The sequence below is a fragment of the Chiroxiphia lanceolata genome, chromosome 18 (assembly GCF_009829145.1).
Source record: "Chiroxiphia lanceolata isolate bChiLan1 chromosome 18, bChiLan1.pri, whole genome shotgun sequence".
NCBI classification, from domain to species: domain Eukaryota; kingdom Metazoa; phylum Chordata; class Aves; order Passeriformes; family Pipridae; genus Chiroxiphia; species Chiroxiphia lanceolata.
In genome coordinates, this window is record NC_045654.1 from 8,704,760 (window position 1) to 8,723,281 (window position 18,522).

The following is an 18,522-nucleotide window of genomic DNA, read 5'->3' on the forward strand; positions in this document are numbered from 1 at the left end:
TCCCTGAGCTCTGTGTTAACATCAGCCAGAAAAGAACTTGAACTAATGTCAGACCAGATGAGGGGTTTGATGGCAGAAAAAGAGACCTTGGCACAGGAGGGGAATGCTTTAAAATTAGAGAGAGGTTCCTTGTTATCAGAACTTAAAGAACTGGAGTCAAAGATTTCGTTAATGCAACAAGACCAAGAAGAGCTGAAGTCAGAAAATCAAAGAATCCTGAAGCAGAAGGAAGAAGCTGAGGCCAAAAGGCAGCAGGAGAGCACAGAGAAGGGAGCACTGGTCTGTGAGAAAAACAAATTACTGTGTGAACTCGAGGCAGCCCAGGGAGACCTCCTGAAGGCAGCTCAGGAGAACGATGCTCTCCGGTCCTCAGAGTCAGCCTTGCTCCTCCAACTGAGAGAACTCGAGGCCAGCAAAGATGCCCTGGGTGTGGAATGTCAGAAACACACCAAGGAATGGGAAGAACTGGGGAATTACCAGAGGAAACTTTTGGAAGAGAAAGATGCAGTGATAAAGGACAAAGATGATGTTATCCAGAAGCTGGGAAGTTCCTGTGAGGCCTTGGCCAGGGATCAAAGGGAGCTCCAGCAACAACTGTCAGCAGTGACTGCAGAGAGAGATTCAGTCCTGGGGGAACACTCAGCTCTTCAAAATACCCTTGGAGCCCTGAAGGAGGAGCTGAGCAGTGTCCTGCAGACAAATCAGAGTCTGCAGGTGGAGAGGGAGATGCTCCTGGAAAGCATGGAAGAGCTGAGAGTGAGTTTGGACAACGCGGTCAGTGAAAACCAGGTGTTAAAAGTGAGAGAGAAAGAAATGCAAACACAACTAGAGACTGAGCACAGGGAACTCACAGTTGTGAGGAAAGACAATGCGGAGCTGGAGAATTCCCTTGGGAGTCTCACTCGCCTCCTTGAGGAAGTGGAAGCCTCAAGAGAGACACTCCATTTGGAATGTTCTCGGCTACTTCAAGAGAAAGAGGCTCTTTCTTCATCAGAACAAAAGCTTTTGGCTGAGAGGGAGGAACTTCTAAGTGAAAATAAGGCAATTGCTGAGAAGCTTGTGAAGGCCTCAGCAGAGGCTGAGCTGGCTGAGAGAGTCTGCTCTGAGAAAATAAAGGAACTGGCCTCAGAAAAGGAATCTGTCATTCAGAAGTCGCTGCTGTTGGAAAAGCACAGTGAAGCTCTTCTCCAAGAGAAGGAGGAATTGGAGAAAAAATACTCAGAGCTTCTTGAGGAAAACAAGTCTTGTGCAAAGGCAATTTGTGATCTGAGGACAGAACACGAACTGAGCGTCTCGTCCAGGAACGCTCTGGCCCAGGAGAATGTCGTGCTCCAAGATTCCATCGAAGCCCTCAAGGCAGAGCTACGTGAGAAGACTGTAGAAAATGAAGAGCTAAAAGCCTGTAAATGTGACCTTTCCAAACTTCTGAAGGAGGCCCAGGATGCCAGAGGTGTGTTAGAAGGTGAGCTGGCGGCTGCATCACGGGCTGAGCAGGTGCTGTCGTCTTCCTTGAAGATCTGTTCCTCTGACAGGGAAAAGCTGACCAGGGAAAGGGATGAACTGCAGGGGAGGTGTCAGGAACTACATGGAGAGGTGGTTGCTGTGAAAGAAAACTTAACCATGGAAAAGGAAGCTAGAAAACTGGACAAGGAATCGTTCCTGTTGGAACGCGTGGAACTTCAAAGCACCATCAGCTGCTTAGAGAAGGAGGTGGAAGAGCTGAGAGAGAAAAATAAGGGATTTGTGGCTGAGAAAGAACTTCTAGTTCAGGAGAAAGAAAAATCTGATATTAAACTGGTGGAAATAATGAAAGAGAAAGAAGCCCTGTGTGCAGAGAAGGAGCAGCTTGTTTCCAGCATGAAGCAGCTGAGAAGTGACTTTGCTTCCGTGTCCAAATCAGCAGCAGAATTCCAGGACCTGCACGGCCGTGTCTGCCAGAGGCTGGATGAGCTCCAACCCAGGCTGGAGCTGATGGAGGAGGAGAGAACAAAGTTACTTGAGGAACTGGACAGTCTGAGGGCTGAGCAGAAGAGTCTGGTCCTGAGTAAGGAAGAAATAGGAAATGAGAAGGAGAAATTCTCCCAGGATTATTATAAGCTGTGTGAGGAGGTGACACTTTTAGAGCAAACTAACAGTGACCTCTCAGGCAAATTGTTGGAGTCTCAGGGCAAAAATGAGATGCTGCAGGAGGAGATGAACAATCTGGCTTTGAAAATAAAAGAAATTGAGACTCTCCAGGCCCAAACAGTAGCACAGAAACTGGAGGTATTGAAATATAGTTAAACAGTCAAGTTCTACTAATCCTGAGCACTAACCTCTGGTTTCCTCTGCACCTCATTGCACACTCAGCACTTCATTTCCATGTGAACAGGCTGGAATTCTGGGCTCACTCTCAATATGTTACTTTGGGTTTGTCACAAGTTGTGAGCCTGAAAGACACTTTATTTTTTTTTTTTTTTAAATATTTTAACTACAAAAGCCTCTGTTGGCGCTGAATGGTGCAAGAAAACAATATAAACTGTGAATAAAAGGAAGCTTTGTTCCCTGAATCTGGGAGGAGACACTGAGCAGCTCCTGGTGAAGGACTCTGCAGCTTCAAGTCCAGAGTATTGATAGATAAGGTTTAGATTAGATCTTTTTGTTAAATTACAACAAACTCCAAATTTGAGTTACTCCAAAAAATATAAAGCAATAATGTGCTTCTGGAAATGTAATTGGATAAAAGCAGTGTAAGAGACTGGGAAAGACATTGACAACTCTGGTGTTCTTTTATTCACAGAATTGTTTTGTATTCACCACCAACAAATTGTGCAAAGGATTTTGAATGTCAGTTTGTGTGCCTTAAAGCCCAGAAAACCACTTTAAATACAAATTGGGATCAAGATACCCTGTGGATGGTACATGAGTGTTTTAATATCCTTGGGAAGTATTTCCTTTCATGAGGCCACAGTGAACAATAAAATAACTCCATAATTGGCTTTATCTCCTAGTCCATTACTGTCCAAATTTTTGAGGTTTTGTAATTCCATATTTTCTGAAAACACATCAGACTGTTGGGAGTGAATATCTACTCAACTACTGCTGTCTAAAGAGGTCAGAGGTCTAAGAGCAGCCACAGTGGTGGTAATGAGAAATCCAGGAAGGAAAACAGGGAACGGATTTCCTCGGTGCTGACACGAGCATGAGGCTATGATCTGTCTCTGCATGGAATTGAATCTTCTCCACTGAAATTTATACTTTATGCAGCTTCAAAATGCAAATAAATTCCCAGTTGAAGTCCTTATTTAACTGGGAAGCAGCTGGCAAACCGTGGAGCTGTGCATGAAGTATTGGGGTTCATCTTTTGCTATCAAAGGCCCCTTTGGTAATAAGTGCTTTTTTCCCCACTCCCCTTTATTTATAGGCTGCCAAAATGGCAGAAGATGTTTTCCAGGCTGTGGAGCAGGTGACCAAGGAGAAGGATGCCATTCACAAAGAAAAGATTGAAACTTTGGCCTCTCTGGAGAACTCGAGACAGACAAACGAGAAGCTCCAGAATGAAGTAAATCACATTTAAATGCTTTTCTATGAAAAGTTTGGCCTGGTTTGTAAGAACAGCTTCTGAATTATGGAGAATTAGATGGGGCAGGAGAGGATTCTGTCATCTGCAGCTCCATAATTGTGGTAGGGAACAGCTGGGCTGCCCTAAATGTGCTGAAACGGGAACGATTTCCAGCAAGATCTGAGGGCTCGAGAATTAGAAATGGTGACGTTTATAGGGGAGGGGTTCACTTTCTGGATTAAAAAACAATCCCCAGGGCCCTGTAATGCCATGAGAATGGCTGGAGATTATCTCTTACGTAATATCATGTGTGGCTGGATGGGAACACATCAGGTTCACAAGCTTGGGGTGTTTCCCTGGTGGACACAAGCTCAGGAAATAGATGGACAACGGTTTGTCCCATTCTGAAAGGAATTCATTTCCTGGGCTTGCAGGCACAACACTCACCCTATTGCATCTCAGAAATTAAGGTATGGAAAAGCAGAATTTACTGGTTATCTTAGAGGAATAAAGATCAAGGAACAGGTAATTTTAGCAACAAGCTTTGCATTTAAAAACAAATAATGCTTTGAGTGGTGCAGCAGTTGATGGAGCTGAGGGGCTTTGGGCTTTACCTCTTTACATCAAATTCCTGTAAACTGCTCCCCAATGGACTTGGAATTCTCTGTGCTGCTCAGTTTGGATGCAGAAAGTCTCATAACATACAGGCTGGATTAATTTAAGGGCTAAAGATGGAAAATAGACCAGCCCAGGCCCCATTTTGCTGGACATCATGTCCTGAGAACTGTGTGGTTTCTTTGGTGTAACGAGGGTTTTTTTTCTCTTGAAGTTGGACATGCTTAAACAAAACAACCTGAAAAATGAAGAGGAACTTAATAAATCAAAAGAGCTTCTGAATCTGGAGAACAAGAAAGTGGAAGAACTTAAAAAAGAATTGTAAGTATTTCAGTGTTGAATCTGTTAATTTTTGGGGTTACATTTAACTTTGATTGTTTTAAGAGTTGCCTCTCTGGTATCCTCACTACAAAACAGATATTAGGTCAAAATTAAATAGTAGTTTGGCATCAGAACACTGCTCCTGAATTGCTGAAGGGAATTGAAGCAAATCCTTGGAGCACTGTTTGAACTAATTTGTTTGTTGGAGGCTTCTGCCACCTGAGGGCACGAGATGATGTTAAAATCTTTATTATGGGAGAATTGTTTGATTTCATTACAAGTACAGTTGGAGTGTTGTTTTAAGTGGCTTTGTTTATAGCATATTTGGATCTACTTTTATTTTTCTTTGATGGCTTTATGTAGTTTATTCCTGTTGCCCCACTGTGCATTTGTTTCCTGAGCAGTACAAAACAAATATTATAGATAAAAATACATCTTATGTATTTTTACTATATATATATATAAATGCACATAATATATATATCATATATATTAATATAAAATGTATGTAAATATATGTAAAACAGGAGATTTTCACAGCATTTCCACCTGGTGAGACCAGGTACAAGAAAATGGCTGAAAAATCTGAGTCACAGGAGATGCTGGACTCAGAGTTAATCAGAATTGTGTCTAAATGTGCCCAGTAACAGACCACAGATCCTTGTGTTTTGAAGTGCTTGATTAAGTTTCTGACTTAAGGGCTCTTCTACCTCCCACTATTATAAAAGTATTTTTAATATTCCAATTGGGATTTAACTCTGTAGTAGTGGCACATGGGAGTACTGAGACTCCTTTTTGTGAAAACTAAACAGTCATAAAAATGACTGTTCAGTGAAATGAAGGGGATCTCTTGTATTTTTTGAAAGATGTCAAATCTAAAAGCTTGTGTTAATCACTTGTGTCGGAGGCAACATGCAAGATATTTGCAAAAATTTGTTGAAAATAAACTTCTTTTAAGGAAACCACATTTAGTAGCAGCACAGGCTGCAAAGCCTTTTTTTCCTTCAGCTTTTGTCTCATTTTCAGTTTTGTATCTGTTAAAATAATGGAATAGATGAGAACCTTTTCCTGGTTTGCTTCCTGTGATCCCAAGTTCCGACATTCTTGAATGTTTGGATATCAGGTTAAATAGGTGGAACTGGAAGGGTTTTTCCTGTTGCCTTTTTTTCTAGCTTTGTGGTTTTTGTTTTTTTTTCTGCTTTTTAAGCAATTCTGCTGTTTTACCTCTGGCTGCAAAATTCCCTTCTGTGAAAGCCCAGGCTGCAAACCTTGCCAAGACTTGTCAGTCCCTCCCCTGTGCTCCCAAATCCAAGCCTCGCTTGCCACGGGAACACGCAGAACTTGGAATCTGGACTTACCTCCCGTTTCTGAGACCCTGATACAGAGAGGAAAAGGTGTTTTGTGCTGCTGCACCCGGGGTTAACCCCAGCCACGGGTTGTCCCGCTACCCCAGCTCCCTTCCACACGTGACCTGGATGTGTTTTTCCAAGCTGTGGAGCTGCCTCTCTCCCCCAGTTTTCCCTGCCTGTCCCGTTCCTATGGTAACGATGCTCTCTGTGTCCTCGCAGCGAGGAGCTCAAACTGGCAGCAGCTCACAAGTCCCAGCAGCTCGAGGCTCTGCAGGAGGAGAACGTGAGACTGGCCGAGGAGCTGGGCAGGAGCAGGGAGCAGGTCACGAGCCACCAGAAGGTGAGAGGGGCCGGAGCCTTCCCGGATCCAGGTGGGAAGAGCCGCGCGAGCTCCTTGTGCCGCGGGTCGGTGCCTGGAGGATGAGCCGTGCTGGGAATGTTTCAGATAAATGTGGAAGCCACCTGCACAGGGAGGTTGGAAGTGCAGCTGACAGAAGGTTATGTAACCCCGGAGGGATCCTTGGGAGGCTTGGGAATGAGCATAAATTAAACGTGCTCTAGCCAAGGGAATTAACAGGCACTTGCTGGTTCTGTCAGGAGGGGAAATGGCCACAGACCAGCACTAAGGAAATGGAGCTGTTTAATTCTCTTATTCCTGCTCTCCCCACTAAAACAAGGAGTATTTAGGATGTATTTCAGAATACTGTGTAAACGTGCTTGGTTGGACTCTGTCCCTAAGAAGTGCTGTGCATGTGTCTGCTCAAACTTCACACCGTGCCCAGACTGTGCTGCAGCTGGGCAGGGGGTGCTGAGGGACTGGAATCCATGTAAATCCTTTTCTGGTGGCAGTTTATGGGGAGAAACAGACTCTCTTAAATTTATATTTTTATTTTTTGCTATTATATGTTGAACATGTTGTTGGAATCTTGAAGTACAGGCTTAGTTACCCAACTTGGATCACTGGTACTTGCCAAAAAAACCCCAGATTTACAGCCACTACTGTGGTGGGTTTAATCCTTGTGCAGCAGTTCCAGTGACAGGCATACCTTGAAGGAATCTTGGGAAGATCTTACCCAAAAGGAAGAACATGGAAGACAGGGGTTTGTGTACTGCCTTTCTGAGATAGCACCTGTGCATAGGAGGGGGATCCTGCAACAGTCTTCATTTTTTGAAGCCAAGAGGCTGATTTTTCCCCCAAGAGTCCTGGTTGGAAGTACTGAGGATCAGTGACTACAGCTCTGGCCAGTTCCTAAATCCTTTGAGCTGCTGACAGGAGCTCCTTGATCCTCAGGAGCCTTTGGAGATGATGAGCAGAGTCCCAGACGTGTGGGCTCAGCACTGACTCACTCTGCATCTGAGTAGTGGGGTGGTAAGAAAAGGTCCTAAACAGCCCGTGGGAGCTGCTCCCCACTCCCACAGGCTTTCCTAAATTATTTCAGAATCCCTGAGGCAACCTGGTATTTTCAGGGAGAGTTGTAACTTGGAAAGGATTCGGCAGCACTGGTCAAATCTTTGAGCGTTTTGACGTACAGAAGGCCCTGAGGGAAGGGATCCCTCCGCCCCAAAGCCATGGGCTGGCAGCTCAGTCTGGGGCCTCCCTGCTTTCCCTGACCTCCAGCATCCTGCTGTGTGCATCCTGCTGACTATGGATCTGTCAGCAGGGCCCCTTCTCTCACTGCCAGGACAGACAGCTGTAATCTGGGAAGCACAGGGATGAATCCATCGCCTTGCAAACTGGAATAGTGTCGGCCCAGTTGCACCACAGCCTGATCTGCCTGATGGCTCTGAGATCTGGGAGATCTGCTGGAGCTTGGAGACACAGTTTCTTTGCCTTCATCTGTGAGGAAGCTGTAATCTGAATCTTGGGAACATGGGAATGCTGCCTGTTGCATTTCCCGAATGTGCTATTTGGGCTGTGGTGTCCTCAGGTCTGATGAACAGCAGGGCCTCCCAAAAGCCTGGGAGAGGCCTTTGGTATCCCAGGTATCCCAACACCTCCTGTCAGGCCGTGCTCAGGCACAGTGGCCACAGGCTCTGGGCTCCCTGGGTTCAGGCTGGCTGCGGGGAGCAGGAAAAATGTTCCCATGAAAAATCCTCCAGTGGATTTGGAGGAGGAGTGGCTGTGGTGGCAGTGAAGGGTTTGACACAGCAGTGTCAAAGTGAGGGCAATGAGGAGGAAAGCAGAACCCAGCAGAGCTCAGGCTGTGCAGGGTCTGTGCAGGTGCCTGTAAAATGCATCAGAAAGGGGCAAACATGGGTTTGGAAATTTTGAGCTGTCTCTATGGAAACCACATAAATTCTGGCAAATGTGTTGTCAACTGGGGTAGAGAATGTGTGGCTGCATGTGACACACTGTGCAAAATTAATGAATCCTGTGGCATGAATGATTTATCTGGACATCTAAAGGTTAAAGTGGCTCCCACCAAAGCAGCTCTTCTGTATTGATCCATAAATAATTAGCTGATTGTAATTCATTAAAGATTCGCATTCAGGCAGCTACTGAGCTCAGAGAACTTTTCTGGCTTCAAATTATTTGTTGTGGCATTTTGGGAGCCTCAGACTTGCCCAGGCATTTGAAGTTCATTGGAGAAAGTGTAGGAATATCCATGTTTTATGAACGGTGTGCGGGATCTGCTCTGAGGGAACGAGGCAGGGAGAGGATCCTGGGAAAGGCTGGAGACAGAAGGGGGTCCCTTCTCCCCTTCTCCCACAAGAGTTGTGCCTCCACTCAACCAGGGGGTTTGAAACTGCACAACTGCCCAAATTAACTGCTTTAAGAATTTTTTATATTAAGTCTCTCTACACCCTTCTAGTATTTCTTTTTCGTATCAATAAAGTTGGGTGATTATGCCCAGCAAAATGATCCCAGTTAGTCTCAAAGCTGGGAGGTTTAAGAGCACTGCAGCACAGGAGAGGAGAAGGTAAGTTGTCAGAAAATGTGGAGGAGAGGGTTTCTCTCAGAGAGCTGCATTTAGCTGAGAGCTGGAGGCTGGAGACAACCTGCCTGCTCATGGGAACTGGTTTAACGCCTTCTGTGCCTGTGCTCTGAATAGCTGCAGAGTGCTGAAAGAAGGCACTCAGGGAGAGACCAGGAGCTGTTGTCAGGGCTCTGAGGTTTCCATTATAAATGTATGTCTTGCTGACCTTGTGGATGAACCCTGAAAGCTTGTGAAATCCCACCAGAGACTGTTCTCAAGACAAGGCTGGGGGACGTCTGCTACAGACAGTTCTCAGGGCTGACTTTGGCCACTGAGTAAGAAGAAAGGAGGAGATGGTGAAAAATAGTTATTTGGCTTGAAAAGTACTTAATTTTTTCAGTTTTCTCAGTGTTTCTGGGCAGTTTGGACCCCAGGAACCTGCAGCAACAATATTTTCAGTTGAAGGCCTTGCTGGTTGTGAGGGCTGAAGGGCGACCTCGTTGAGTTACAGGGTGGTAACAAACACCAACAGCTCTGGAGATCAATAGTTTAGCTGTAAATAAAATAAGAGTGCAGTAACAAATACAGATCAGGGGTACAATTATCCAGGTCAGGACAACAGCAAATCCAGGAATTCACCAATACTGGCCAGGCACACAGAGGGTTCTCTTTGGTGTGTGGGGGGCCTGGAAATATCCTGTAACACTGATCTCACACACTGGTCTGTACACAGGACGTGGAAATACTTTATTTAATTATTTTTATTTAACAGTCTTAGCCCCTCACTACCTGATACTCTTGGTCACTGAACAATTTCTGTTTGGGTGCATGTCTGTGCCTGTAGAAAATCTGTTACTTTGAGGATTTTTGGGCTCTGTAGCCTCTTCCATGTTTGTTTTATGATGATAATGTTGCTCTGATATATTGTACTAAGGAAACAATCCTTAGTGTATTAACTGGAGTCTGTTTGTACTTGTGTTTTAGCTGGAAGAGGAGAGATCAGTACTCAATAACCAGTTATTAGAGATGAAAAAGAGGTAAGTTGTTCCTGCTGGTGTGTGTTTAACACCCAGTCCTACGGAAAATGTAAACACCAAAACCAAGAGCTGTTCTGTTCTGTGGTGTCCTGGTTAGAGTGCTGAGGTTGTCACATACTTTGGGTTAGAGATGGAATTGTCCATGTTTCCTTTAGTTCCACACCTCCCCACTGTGGTAGTTCTTACCTGCAGTGACCAGTTCAGTGTTTGGTTTCAGTCTGCTCTGCACTGTTGGATTGTCCCCCAGTCTGATAAAAGCTTGTTTTCAGTTCTGACACGTCGAGCTCTAAAGGAATAATGGCAAAATTATTAAGGTGCTGATTAGAAGAAAAGGGGAAGAAGAAGGAAAAGCAGCAGTTACTCAGCACTGCCTGGCTGCTCTCGTGATTTTGTGCAGTTCATTGTGGTAGGAGGTTATTGCAGTTCATTCAGCACTGCTTTTAAATCCCAGGAGATTTGTCCTGGGTGACTGGGGCATCCCTTTGTAAGCTGCTGTTCAGGGAACAGTCCCAAGTCACAAAACTGACTGTCTGTGCAGTGGCCAAGTGCCACAGTGTCCTGGGGAAAATGGGGGCTTTTCAGAAGTAGTTACATCAGTCCTTAAAAACAACAGGGCTCCCCACGACACCTCGAGTGTTCCAGGGAAAACAAACTGTTACATTTCCTGGATTTGTAGTGGTCACAACAAAGAACAGTGAGTGGTACTTGGGTATTTATGCACATCCTTGGCTACTCAGTGGTGTCACTCATCCCTTCTTTATTCCCTAATTGTTCTTTGGGAGGTGGGTCGTGCTCTGTTGTATCTCCCCCTCTTCTGAAGGACAGCAGGCACAGGGGGTGTTTCCCAAGCTGATGCTTCCCCAGGGAATGTCAGAGTTGGATCAGCTGGACTCCAAAGAGGCCAGTGAACAACTGAACCTCCAGCTTTCACCAACCTGCTGAGCTGCATCACCAGCCACACCTTTTAAAATGTGTTCTAAACAGTGTAACTCCTGGAAGTTACTTGAGGAAAGGGAGGACGGAGGGGGGACCAAGAATCCTTCAGTACTTTCCAGCAGTTCTGTTTCACAGAGGACATTTTAAAAGACAAACTCTTTAGTAAGTTCTGAAAAGGAAGATCTGTGTCTCTGATCTTCCTTCTCCTTTTTTTACTCAGCTGCCTGAAATAATCCAGACAGTTATGAAATAATTGAAGTGAATTTTACCTTCAGTGGGTTACACCGAAATGCCCAAGTTTGTGACATTGCTCAGCAGTGGTGAATAAACTGCAATAAAGGGTAAAATGAGGAACAGGAACAGCTTCCAAGTGCAGGCAGTGGGGGTCAGAACATGCCAGCACATGGCACCAGTTGCTCACAAAAAAAAGGCTGAATAAAGAGCTAATTAAATAAAAATAGTGAACAAACTTTCTAAATTCCCAAATTCCACTGAAGTTGGTGGCAAGAGGAGTGATAATTTCCTCCTTGTGTCTGAAGAATTTGAGGTGAACCAGAGCCATCTTTGTGTTCCAGTTAAGTCAAATCTCTAGTGGTGGTTTCCTCACCTTCCTTCCACCCCCAGGAATTCTCTTCCCCTATTTTGGCATCTCCTTATATGGAATAGCCCAGCTGGGAGTGACAGGAGTGTGGTGTTTGTGGCTCTGAGGGGGTTCTGTGTTACTCAGCTGTTGGGCTCACTGTGGGTTGATGTCTGACTGTCTTTGAGCTTCGCTATTTATCGATACTCATCTCATTCCTCTCTCTTCCCTTTCCTGCCCTTGCTTCCCTTGCTATATCTGTGTGTCTTTAATGGTAAGACTCAAGAAAGTCTATCCACGTTACAATAAATAATTTTAATTTTTTTTAAGTAAAGTTGTTGTACATATTTTGGCTGCCTTTGTCCCTTGGTGTCTTGCTTTTGTTTTGTAAAACACTCAGCTCTCTCTCTCTATATATATATATGTATTATGAAAAAAAAAAGTCTATATATTTTTTACCAAAACAAAAAAGCCCCTTGGTGCAAATTTCATTCTTCCTTACAGTATTTTGCATTTCTACTCCATGTTTCTAACATGTGGTTCTTGTTATCTTGCATTTTTAAAGCTTACCCAGTAGCACTTTAAGGTATTTGCTTCATTCTTAGAATTTCTTATTTTTGTAGTAAGGGAAGAATCTGGGTGACTTTTTTAATGTTTAAACAAAACCAAACCCTCTCCCCCATGACTTCCACACACTGCTCAGAGCATGGTTTAACCTCCTCAAAAAAGTGCAGTTTTAAAATGGCATCTGCAATGAAAAAGTCATTTTTATTGGTTTTCTTTACCTCCGGGCTGGCAAGAGGATGGTTTGGACTTGAACTGGCAGGAAAAAAATCTAAGTTCCCCAAATCAATTTTTTTTCTAATAAAATAAAGTTTCCACAAGGTTTTCTTTGCGAGCTCAGTTATTTCACAATCAGCATCTGCTCCTTACATTCACTGTCTCTGTGACTCCCACTGCACGTGGTGCTTCCAGCATCGTGCACTTCCAGCTGAGACTCTGGAAGTGGACTGTGCTCCACACTTCTGGATCAGTGGGTAGTGCCAGCCACCTACTCTGGTTGTAGGTTCTTCAGTTCCAGCATTTTTGGGTCTCCCCTGGAGCAGTGGAGCAGTGTCCTGGGAAAGTTAAAACCAAAGCTCCCGCACAGGGACCTTCTTCCCCTCTTGTTTTCTCTCCTCTTTTCTTCTCTCGTTTCTCTCCCTTTGTGTTTTAGTATTGGAGACTCCTGTACTGAGTTTGTAAACCTCTTCTTTCTATCCTTCCCAACTGTTTGCCTTTTTCAGCCCCTCAGGGCTGTGGTGCTGAAGCCAAGCCCGATAAATGGCGAATGATCCGTATTTGTGCAAAGAGCGTCTGTTTGGTCCTGATCTCTCCATGAAGATCTGACCAAGTGGAAACATTGGCTAAATCACAAGCTCCTGAGCAGGAGCTGAGTCATTGGGCTTTCCATCTGCCCTCCCACAGCTGCGTGTTCAGCACAGGGGAGCTCGGGAGAAGTCTTGGGGACAGCAGAGCTTGTGAGCAGCCACTCACAGATGTGCTTCCCAGATGTACTCACTGTTTACTTCCCAATAAATCCTGGATTTGCAGCTCTGTGGCTTGGAGAGGGCGGCTCTGCTCTGTCAGCAGCACCCCTTGCACTGGTGGCACATTCTTTCCCACAGCACCACGTGCCTTTGATCCAGCTCAGCAAAGCACTGAAAACCAGGGGTTAGGCTGGAGCATGTTTGGAATTCTGCTGAAGGACACGGACACGGCTGTTGTGCTTTAGTGCTTTGCTGACTCAGGGTTGACAAAGGGGATCTGTTTCATGCTGGTGCCCTGTTGGGTTTTATTAATGGGATGATAACTTGGATTTGAAGGCGAGATTGCTCAGTCTGCAAGTTGTTGTGTTTCTGCTTCTATTGATTCTCTCATTGTGAAAATACACCAAAACCGAAACAACCAGAACCAAATCAACCCTCTGGTTCCTGTTTGGTAGCTGCCTCAGCTTTTCTAAACCCCAGATTCTCCACTTGCTGCTTCCATTCCCGAGTACAATCTGAACAATGAAGGAATTGCGTTGATTGTGCTCTCATTGTTGAGTTCCCCTTTCCCTCGATTGGGGAGGTTTGTTGTGTTTCATGTCTGGGTATCGTGGCTCTCACTAACTGTAGATATTGTAGAGATGAAAACTTTGCCATTTGAACTCGATAGCTGTGCCCTGAGCATCCTCACACAGGATCCTGACTCCTGGGGCAGTCCTGGAGACAGCGGTGTGGTTTGGAATCCCTGCACCTGCAGGAGCTTGGAGAGCTGGCAGCCGGCTGGGGCACTGCTGGCTGTGCTGGAAAGCAAGTTTTTCCTGGAGAAAAGTAAACGTAGTGTTTAAAGGAACTTTTGGGTGCCTTGAGGCAGGAATTCTAGGCAGAACTTGTATCTCTATTAGATCCATGGAAAAGGTTGGGAAAACTGGACATACGTACACAGAAGGGGGTTGTGCCTGCTTTGGAAAATTTCTTTTTAACCCTTATTCCACAAAGTCAAACAAGTCCCATATGGTTTCGTGCTGAAACTGTTGTTGTTAAAGGCCCAGAAACTCTCCAAGTCCGTGTGCAGGAAATGATGATGTCACTGAAATTAGTGAGGACCAGCTGATATTTCCAGCCTCATCCATGCTTTGCATGACAACCTGTACAATGAGCTTTGCATGCCTGTTTTGTTGCTTGTTAATAATTTTCAAGAAGTAACAAAACTCTCAAGTCAGGTTTTGTGGAACACTGTGCAACATGTTTGTTTATCCTGTATCTCCCCAGTCTGTTAACTTGCTCCTTTAAATTCAAATGGATACGGTGCTATGCAGATTCTGGCATGTACTACCTAGGTAAAGTTTTTGCTTTGTTTCCACAGTTGTAACATCTGAAATGTTTATACATATTTAAAACCTAGTCAAGTACAGAATTGTAATTTGTTTTTTTAAGAACCACTTCTTACAGTAGTTTAATACTTGAAATTAAATAAAACTACTTTAGGCCACTGCAGTTATCCGTTCATTAGATGATTTCTGGTTGTATTTGGTTTTCTTTTAGAGAATCGACTTTAAAAAAAGAAATTGATGAAGAGAGAGCATCCTTGCAGAAATCCATCAATGTTACTAGTGCCTTGATCACACAAAAAGATGAGGAACTGGAAAAACTCAGACATGAGGTAAATGGGGAATAGTGAATGGTTCCTAATTTTGATTAAGTTACAGGCAGAGGCTTTGTGTGCTGCCTGATTGTTCTTTAAAGTGGTACAGTTAAACCTTAGCATTAAATCTTTGGATACCTGTGCTGAGTTAGGTGACTCCTGGCACATGTTTTTGGTGCTCTTTAGCCCTGGCTGTGAGGGATGTGGTCTTAGTGCTTTGCTTTGCCTTTGTGCTGGAAGGCCCAAGCCCTCACATAACTCTTGCAGATCACGGTGCTCCGCGGAGAAAACGCCTCTGCAAAAACCCTGCAGTCAGTGGTGAAGTCCCTGGAGTCTGACAAGCTGAAACTTGAGGAAAAGGTGAAGAACTTGGAGCAAAAACTCAAGGAAAACAACGAGCAGCCTTTAACTGTAACAAGCTCCTCAGGTAAAGCAAAACCTGCCCCACTGTCTGTGCCTTCAGCTGGAAGGTTGAGACCAGAGACTGTGACACTGTTTCAGTCTCAGCCCGAGCCACCCCCTGTGTCACATTACACCGGCTTTGGTTTCTTTTCTTTAAAGGGGACGCTGCGAATCTACTTCAGGAGGAGATTGCAAGAGAGAAGCAGGTACTGGATGTGGACATGAGATGCTAAAACAGCAGTGGGGCCATAGGGGAGGGAAATCCAAAGACAGTTCCTATCAGGTTTTGTCAGTCGGGATTTTAATGGGCAGATTTTTCTTGTAGCCTTCAGCTTCTGAAATGACAGTAAATATTAAGAATGAAGGGATGAGTGGTACTGGAGAAACAGTTCAGATTATGGGAACGTGAGGAAGCAGGGAATCAAGGGTGGCAAGGGTTGACCTGTCAGTGAGGTACAGCCCAGCAGAGCAAACTCACTGCTCCCTGGCCTTCTTTCCGAGGGTTTCTTGGATGTGAATGAGCGAAAGGCATGGCCCACCTGAATCTGGTGCTTGCCAAATTGGAGAAACGGGCTTCCTGAGCTACTTCTAAGCTGCTGCAGTTGAAAATGTTGGCCTTGGCTTGTTCCCAACTGCAGAACTTGACTCAGAACGAGGGTTGGCCACAATGGAGAGGGAAGGTGCTCAGTGGAGAGGGAAGGTGCTCAGTTGGCACGTGCTGGGACCAGGAGAAATGTGATTCAGAGTGTGATAGTCAGAGTGACCACGTGAAGTGCTGCTGTATCACAGGGGCCTGTGCCAACAAATGCCTAGGAAAGATGGTTAGAATAGAATCACCTTCTGCTCGTTATATTAGATCACCAGTGTCAGTCCCAGTGATTAAATGTCCTTCCTAGCTGTGCAGTGATAGGAGGTGTCATGAACATGCACTAACCACCAATCTTTTTCTGGTTTTCTGCCTCCCTGAATTCACCTGCGGATGGCAACCCTTCCTTGCACCAGGGCGAGGTTGGTTCCACTTCTTGGCTTCCTTTATTTCATTCACTGTTGATTTGCCAAGTGTTCCTTGGTTGCATTCAGCAGTGCTGAGCTCGGGGCTGGGGCTGTGGGAGGTGCCACCCCCTGCTCCTCTGACTGTCCTTGTCCTTGGCTCTCCCAGATCGACTTCCTGAATTCAGTGATAGTGGATCTGCAAAGGCGAAACGAGGAATTGAACTTGAAGATACAAAGAATGTGTGAAGCCGCCCTCAATGGCAACGACGAGGAGATAAATAACTATGACAGGTATAAATCCCAAGGGAAACCTGGGCTCATGTTTTGGGAACTGTTGGTAGCAGCGGGTTGGGATCTGCACGATGCACCAGCCTGATCTCAGCCGTGAGGAGGGACAGATGGAGATTTCTCTGGAGTTCAGTGGTTGAATCCAGCCTTCTTTTTACACTGGGATATTCCTGGTGGTGCAAATGATTCTCTGTGGTTATGGATCACAAACATTCACTTACTGTGACATGTTTGTTGTCAGGCTTGGTGGATCTGCCCTTCCCAAGTGCAGGAGAAGGGTCGTTGCTCTCAAGGGGCCGTAGCTGTGTTGGGATGGGGAGAGAAAGAGAACTAAATAGAATAGTCCAGAGAAACAGAACTAAAAGCTGTTTGATATATTGTGACTTCAGATCCCTCCAGGGAAAAGAGAAACTAGTTTACGTGTGTTTCTTTTAAATGTCTGTATTTGTGCACAAACAGCGTGTTGTGTAGTAAATATTGCGGTGTAGGGGATTGTGGGGGCACTGCAGGGTGGTGGAGGAGCTGAGATCTTCCGGAGGGGTTTGTAACTGCTGCTCGTTGAGCTCTGTGGCAGTTCCTCAGCCTCAGTAATCACAGAGCTCACAGTGCAGGGCAGGGCCACAGGCCTCGCTCCTGTGTGAAGGAACCGTGTCCCCCTGACCTGTGCTGCCCTTGCAGTGAGGAGGAGAGCCTGTCCAAGAAGAAACCGCGCCTGTTCTGCGACATCTGCGGCTGCTTCGACCTGCACGACACCGAGGACTGTCCGACGCAGGCGCAGGCGCTGGAGGAGCCGCCGCACTCGGCTCACCACGGCAGCCGGCGGGAGGAGCGGCCCTACTGCGACACCTGCGAGGTGTTCGGGCACTGGACGGCCGAGTGCAACGACGACGAGACCTTCTGATGGCAGGGGAGGGACCGGCCCTGGGCCCCCCCACGGACCTTTGGAACCACCAGCAGCTGCGTGTGCTGAATGTCAGGGAAAGGGACAGCGGTTCTGCCCCTCCCGCTCCCCCTGCCCGTCCGCCTCACAGGCAGTGAATGGATAAATTTTTGCTCCTCCACTAATAAATAACCCCTATCCCTTTTTAACAAACTTTACGAAGGTAAATAAAAGATTTAACAAGTGACTTTATGCTGTTTTTTCCCAGGTTCTGGGTTTGTCCCGCCCGTAACAGGAAATGCTTCCGTGCTGTCGCATCTGTTGATGGGAAAACATGTATAGGAATGAAGCACTAGAGTTATATTAAAGCTTATTTAAATACCTTAAAAATATGCTGTTAATTTTCATATTTGCACTAAACCATTTTAAGGCTGAATTTGTACATTTAGATTTTTAAGCTTTTTTTTTTTTGACACTGGACTGAGTTGAGAAATATTTCATCTTTATTTTCCTTTACTCCTTTGACTGTGATGTTGCTCGGTGCCGTGAGCTCTGGGTTGTGGTTTGGTGTGAAACATGGAAACCCAGCGCAGGTAAGGAAGGAACGGAGCTGCTGGGGGTTTTTGGAAACCCATATGCTGTGCACACCTGAAACAGTTTGTGGGACATCCCTGTTTTGCATTCTTTCAGCTTCTATATAGTGAGTGTGTGGTGTGTGTGTATATATGCATATATATATTAAAGTTATATTTTGGAAAAAAAAAAGTGTGTTTTCTTTCCTACCTTTCTGTTCTGTTTGGAGTGTTAAGGGGTTCTGTGTGGGGTCAGCCAAGGACTGCACTGTACATCACAGGTTGGGAAAGACCTCCAAGATCATTAAGTCCAACCTGTGACTGATCCCCACCTTGTCACCCAGGCCAGAGCCCTGAGTACCACATCCCACTTTTCCTTAAACACCTCCAGGAATGGTGACTCCACCACCTCCCTGGGCAGCCCCCTTCAATACTTGATCACCCTTTCTGTAAAGAAATTCTTCCTGATGTCCAAAGTAAACCTGCCCTGCTGCAGTTTAAGACCATTTCCTCTTATCCTTGTTCCCTGGTAGCAGAGCCCGACCTCCCCCCGGCTGCCCCCTCCTGTCAGGGAGTTGGAGAGAGCGAGAAGGTCCCCCCTGAGCCTCCTTTTCTCCAGACTGAGTCCCCCCCCAGCTCCCTCAGCCATTCCTGGTGCTCCAGACCCTTCCCCAGCCCCGTTCCCTGCTCTGGACTCGCTCCAGCCCCTCAATGTCTGTCTTGCATTGAGGGGCCCAGAACCAGACACAGCATTCGAGGTGTGGCCTCTCCGGTGCCGAGCAGAGAGAGAATCCCTTCCCTGGTCCTGATGTCGCACTACTGCTGACACTGGCCAGATATAAGTAACCCTACAGGGCGCTCTCGGCATTCCGGGCTGTGCCCCCCAACGCTCCCGCTCCCGGCCCTCACAGCGGCGGGC

General features: G+C 45.8%; 1 protein-coding gene across 15 annotated transcripts in view; it reads left to right on the forward strand.

Annotated features, from left to right (window-relative positions):
* The window catches only part of CLIP1 (CAP-Gly domain containing linker protein 1), a 61,815-nt gene extending 44,019 nt beyond the window's left edge, over positions 1 to 17,796 (forward strand). For 8 of the 15 annotated variants that reach the window (XM_032705467.1, XM_032705476.1, XM_032705474.1 and 5 more), the window contains 12 exons: positions 1 to 2,265; positions 3,404 to 3,541; positions 4,371 to 4,477; positions 6,046 to 6,166; positions 9,729 to 9,781; positions 11,863 to 11,883; positions 14,369 to 14,486; positions 14,736 to 14,895; positions 15,030 to 15,076; positions 15,873 to 15,878; positions 16,030 to 16,154; positions 16,830 to 17,796. In XM_032705467.1, the coding sequence (XP_032561358.1) occupies positions 1 to 2,265; positions 3,404 to 3,541; positions 4,371 to 4,477; positions 6,046 to 6,166; positions 9,729 to 9,781; positions 11,863 to 11,883; positions 14,369 to 14,486; positions 14,736 to 14,895; positions 15,030 to 15,076; positions 15,873 to 15,878; positions 16,030 to 16,154; positions 16,830 to 17,052 (3,384 nt within the window). In that variant the 3' untranslated portion in view covers positions 17,053 to 17,796. Of the gene's footprint in view, positions 2,266 to 3,403; positions 3,542 to 4,370; positions 4,478 to 6,045; positions 6,167 to 9,728; positions 9,782 to 11,576; positions 11,740 to 11,862; positions 11,884 to 14,368; positions 14,487 to 14,735; positions 14,896 to 15,029; positions 15,077 to 15,872; positions 15,879 to 16,029; positions 16,155 to 16,829 lie in introns of those variants that run through there. The other 7 variants (XM_032705479.1, XM_032705480.1, XM_032705481.1 and 4 more) reach the window with 4 other exon arrangements.
* Positions 17,797 to 18,522: the final 726 nt, after the last annotated feature.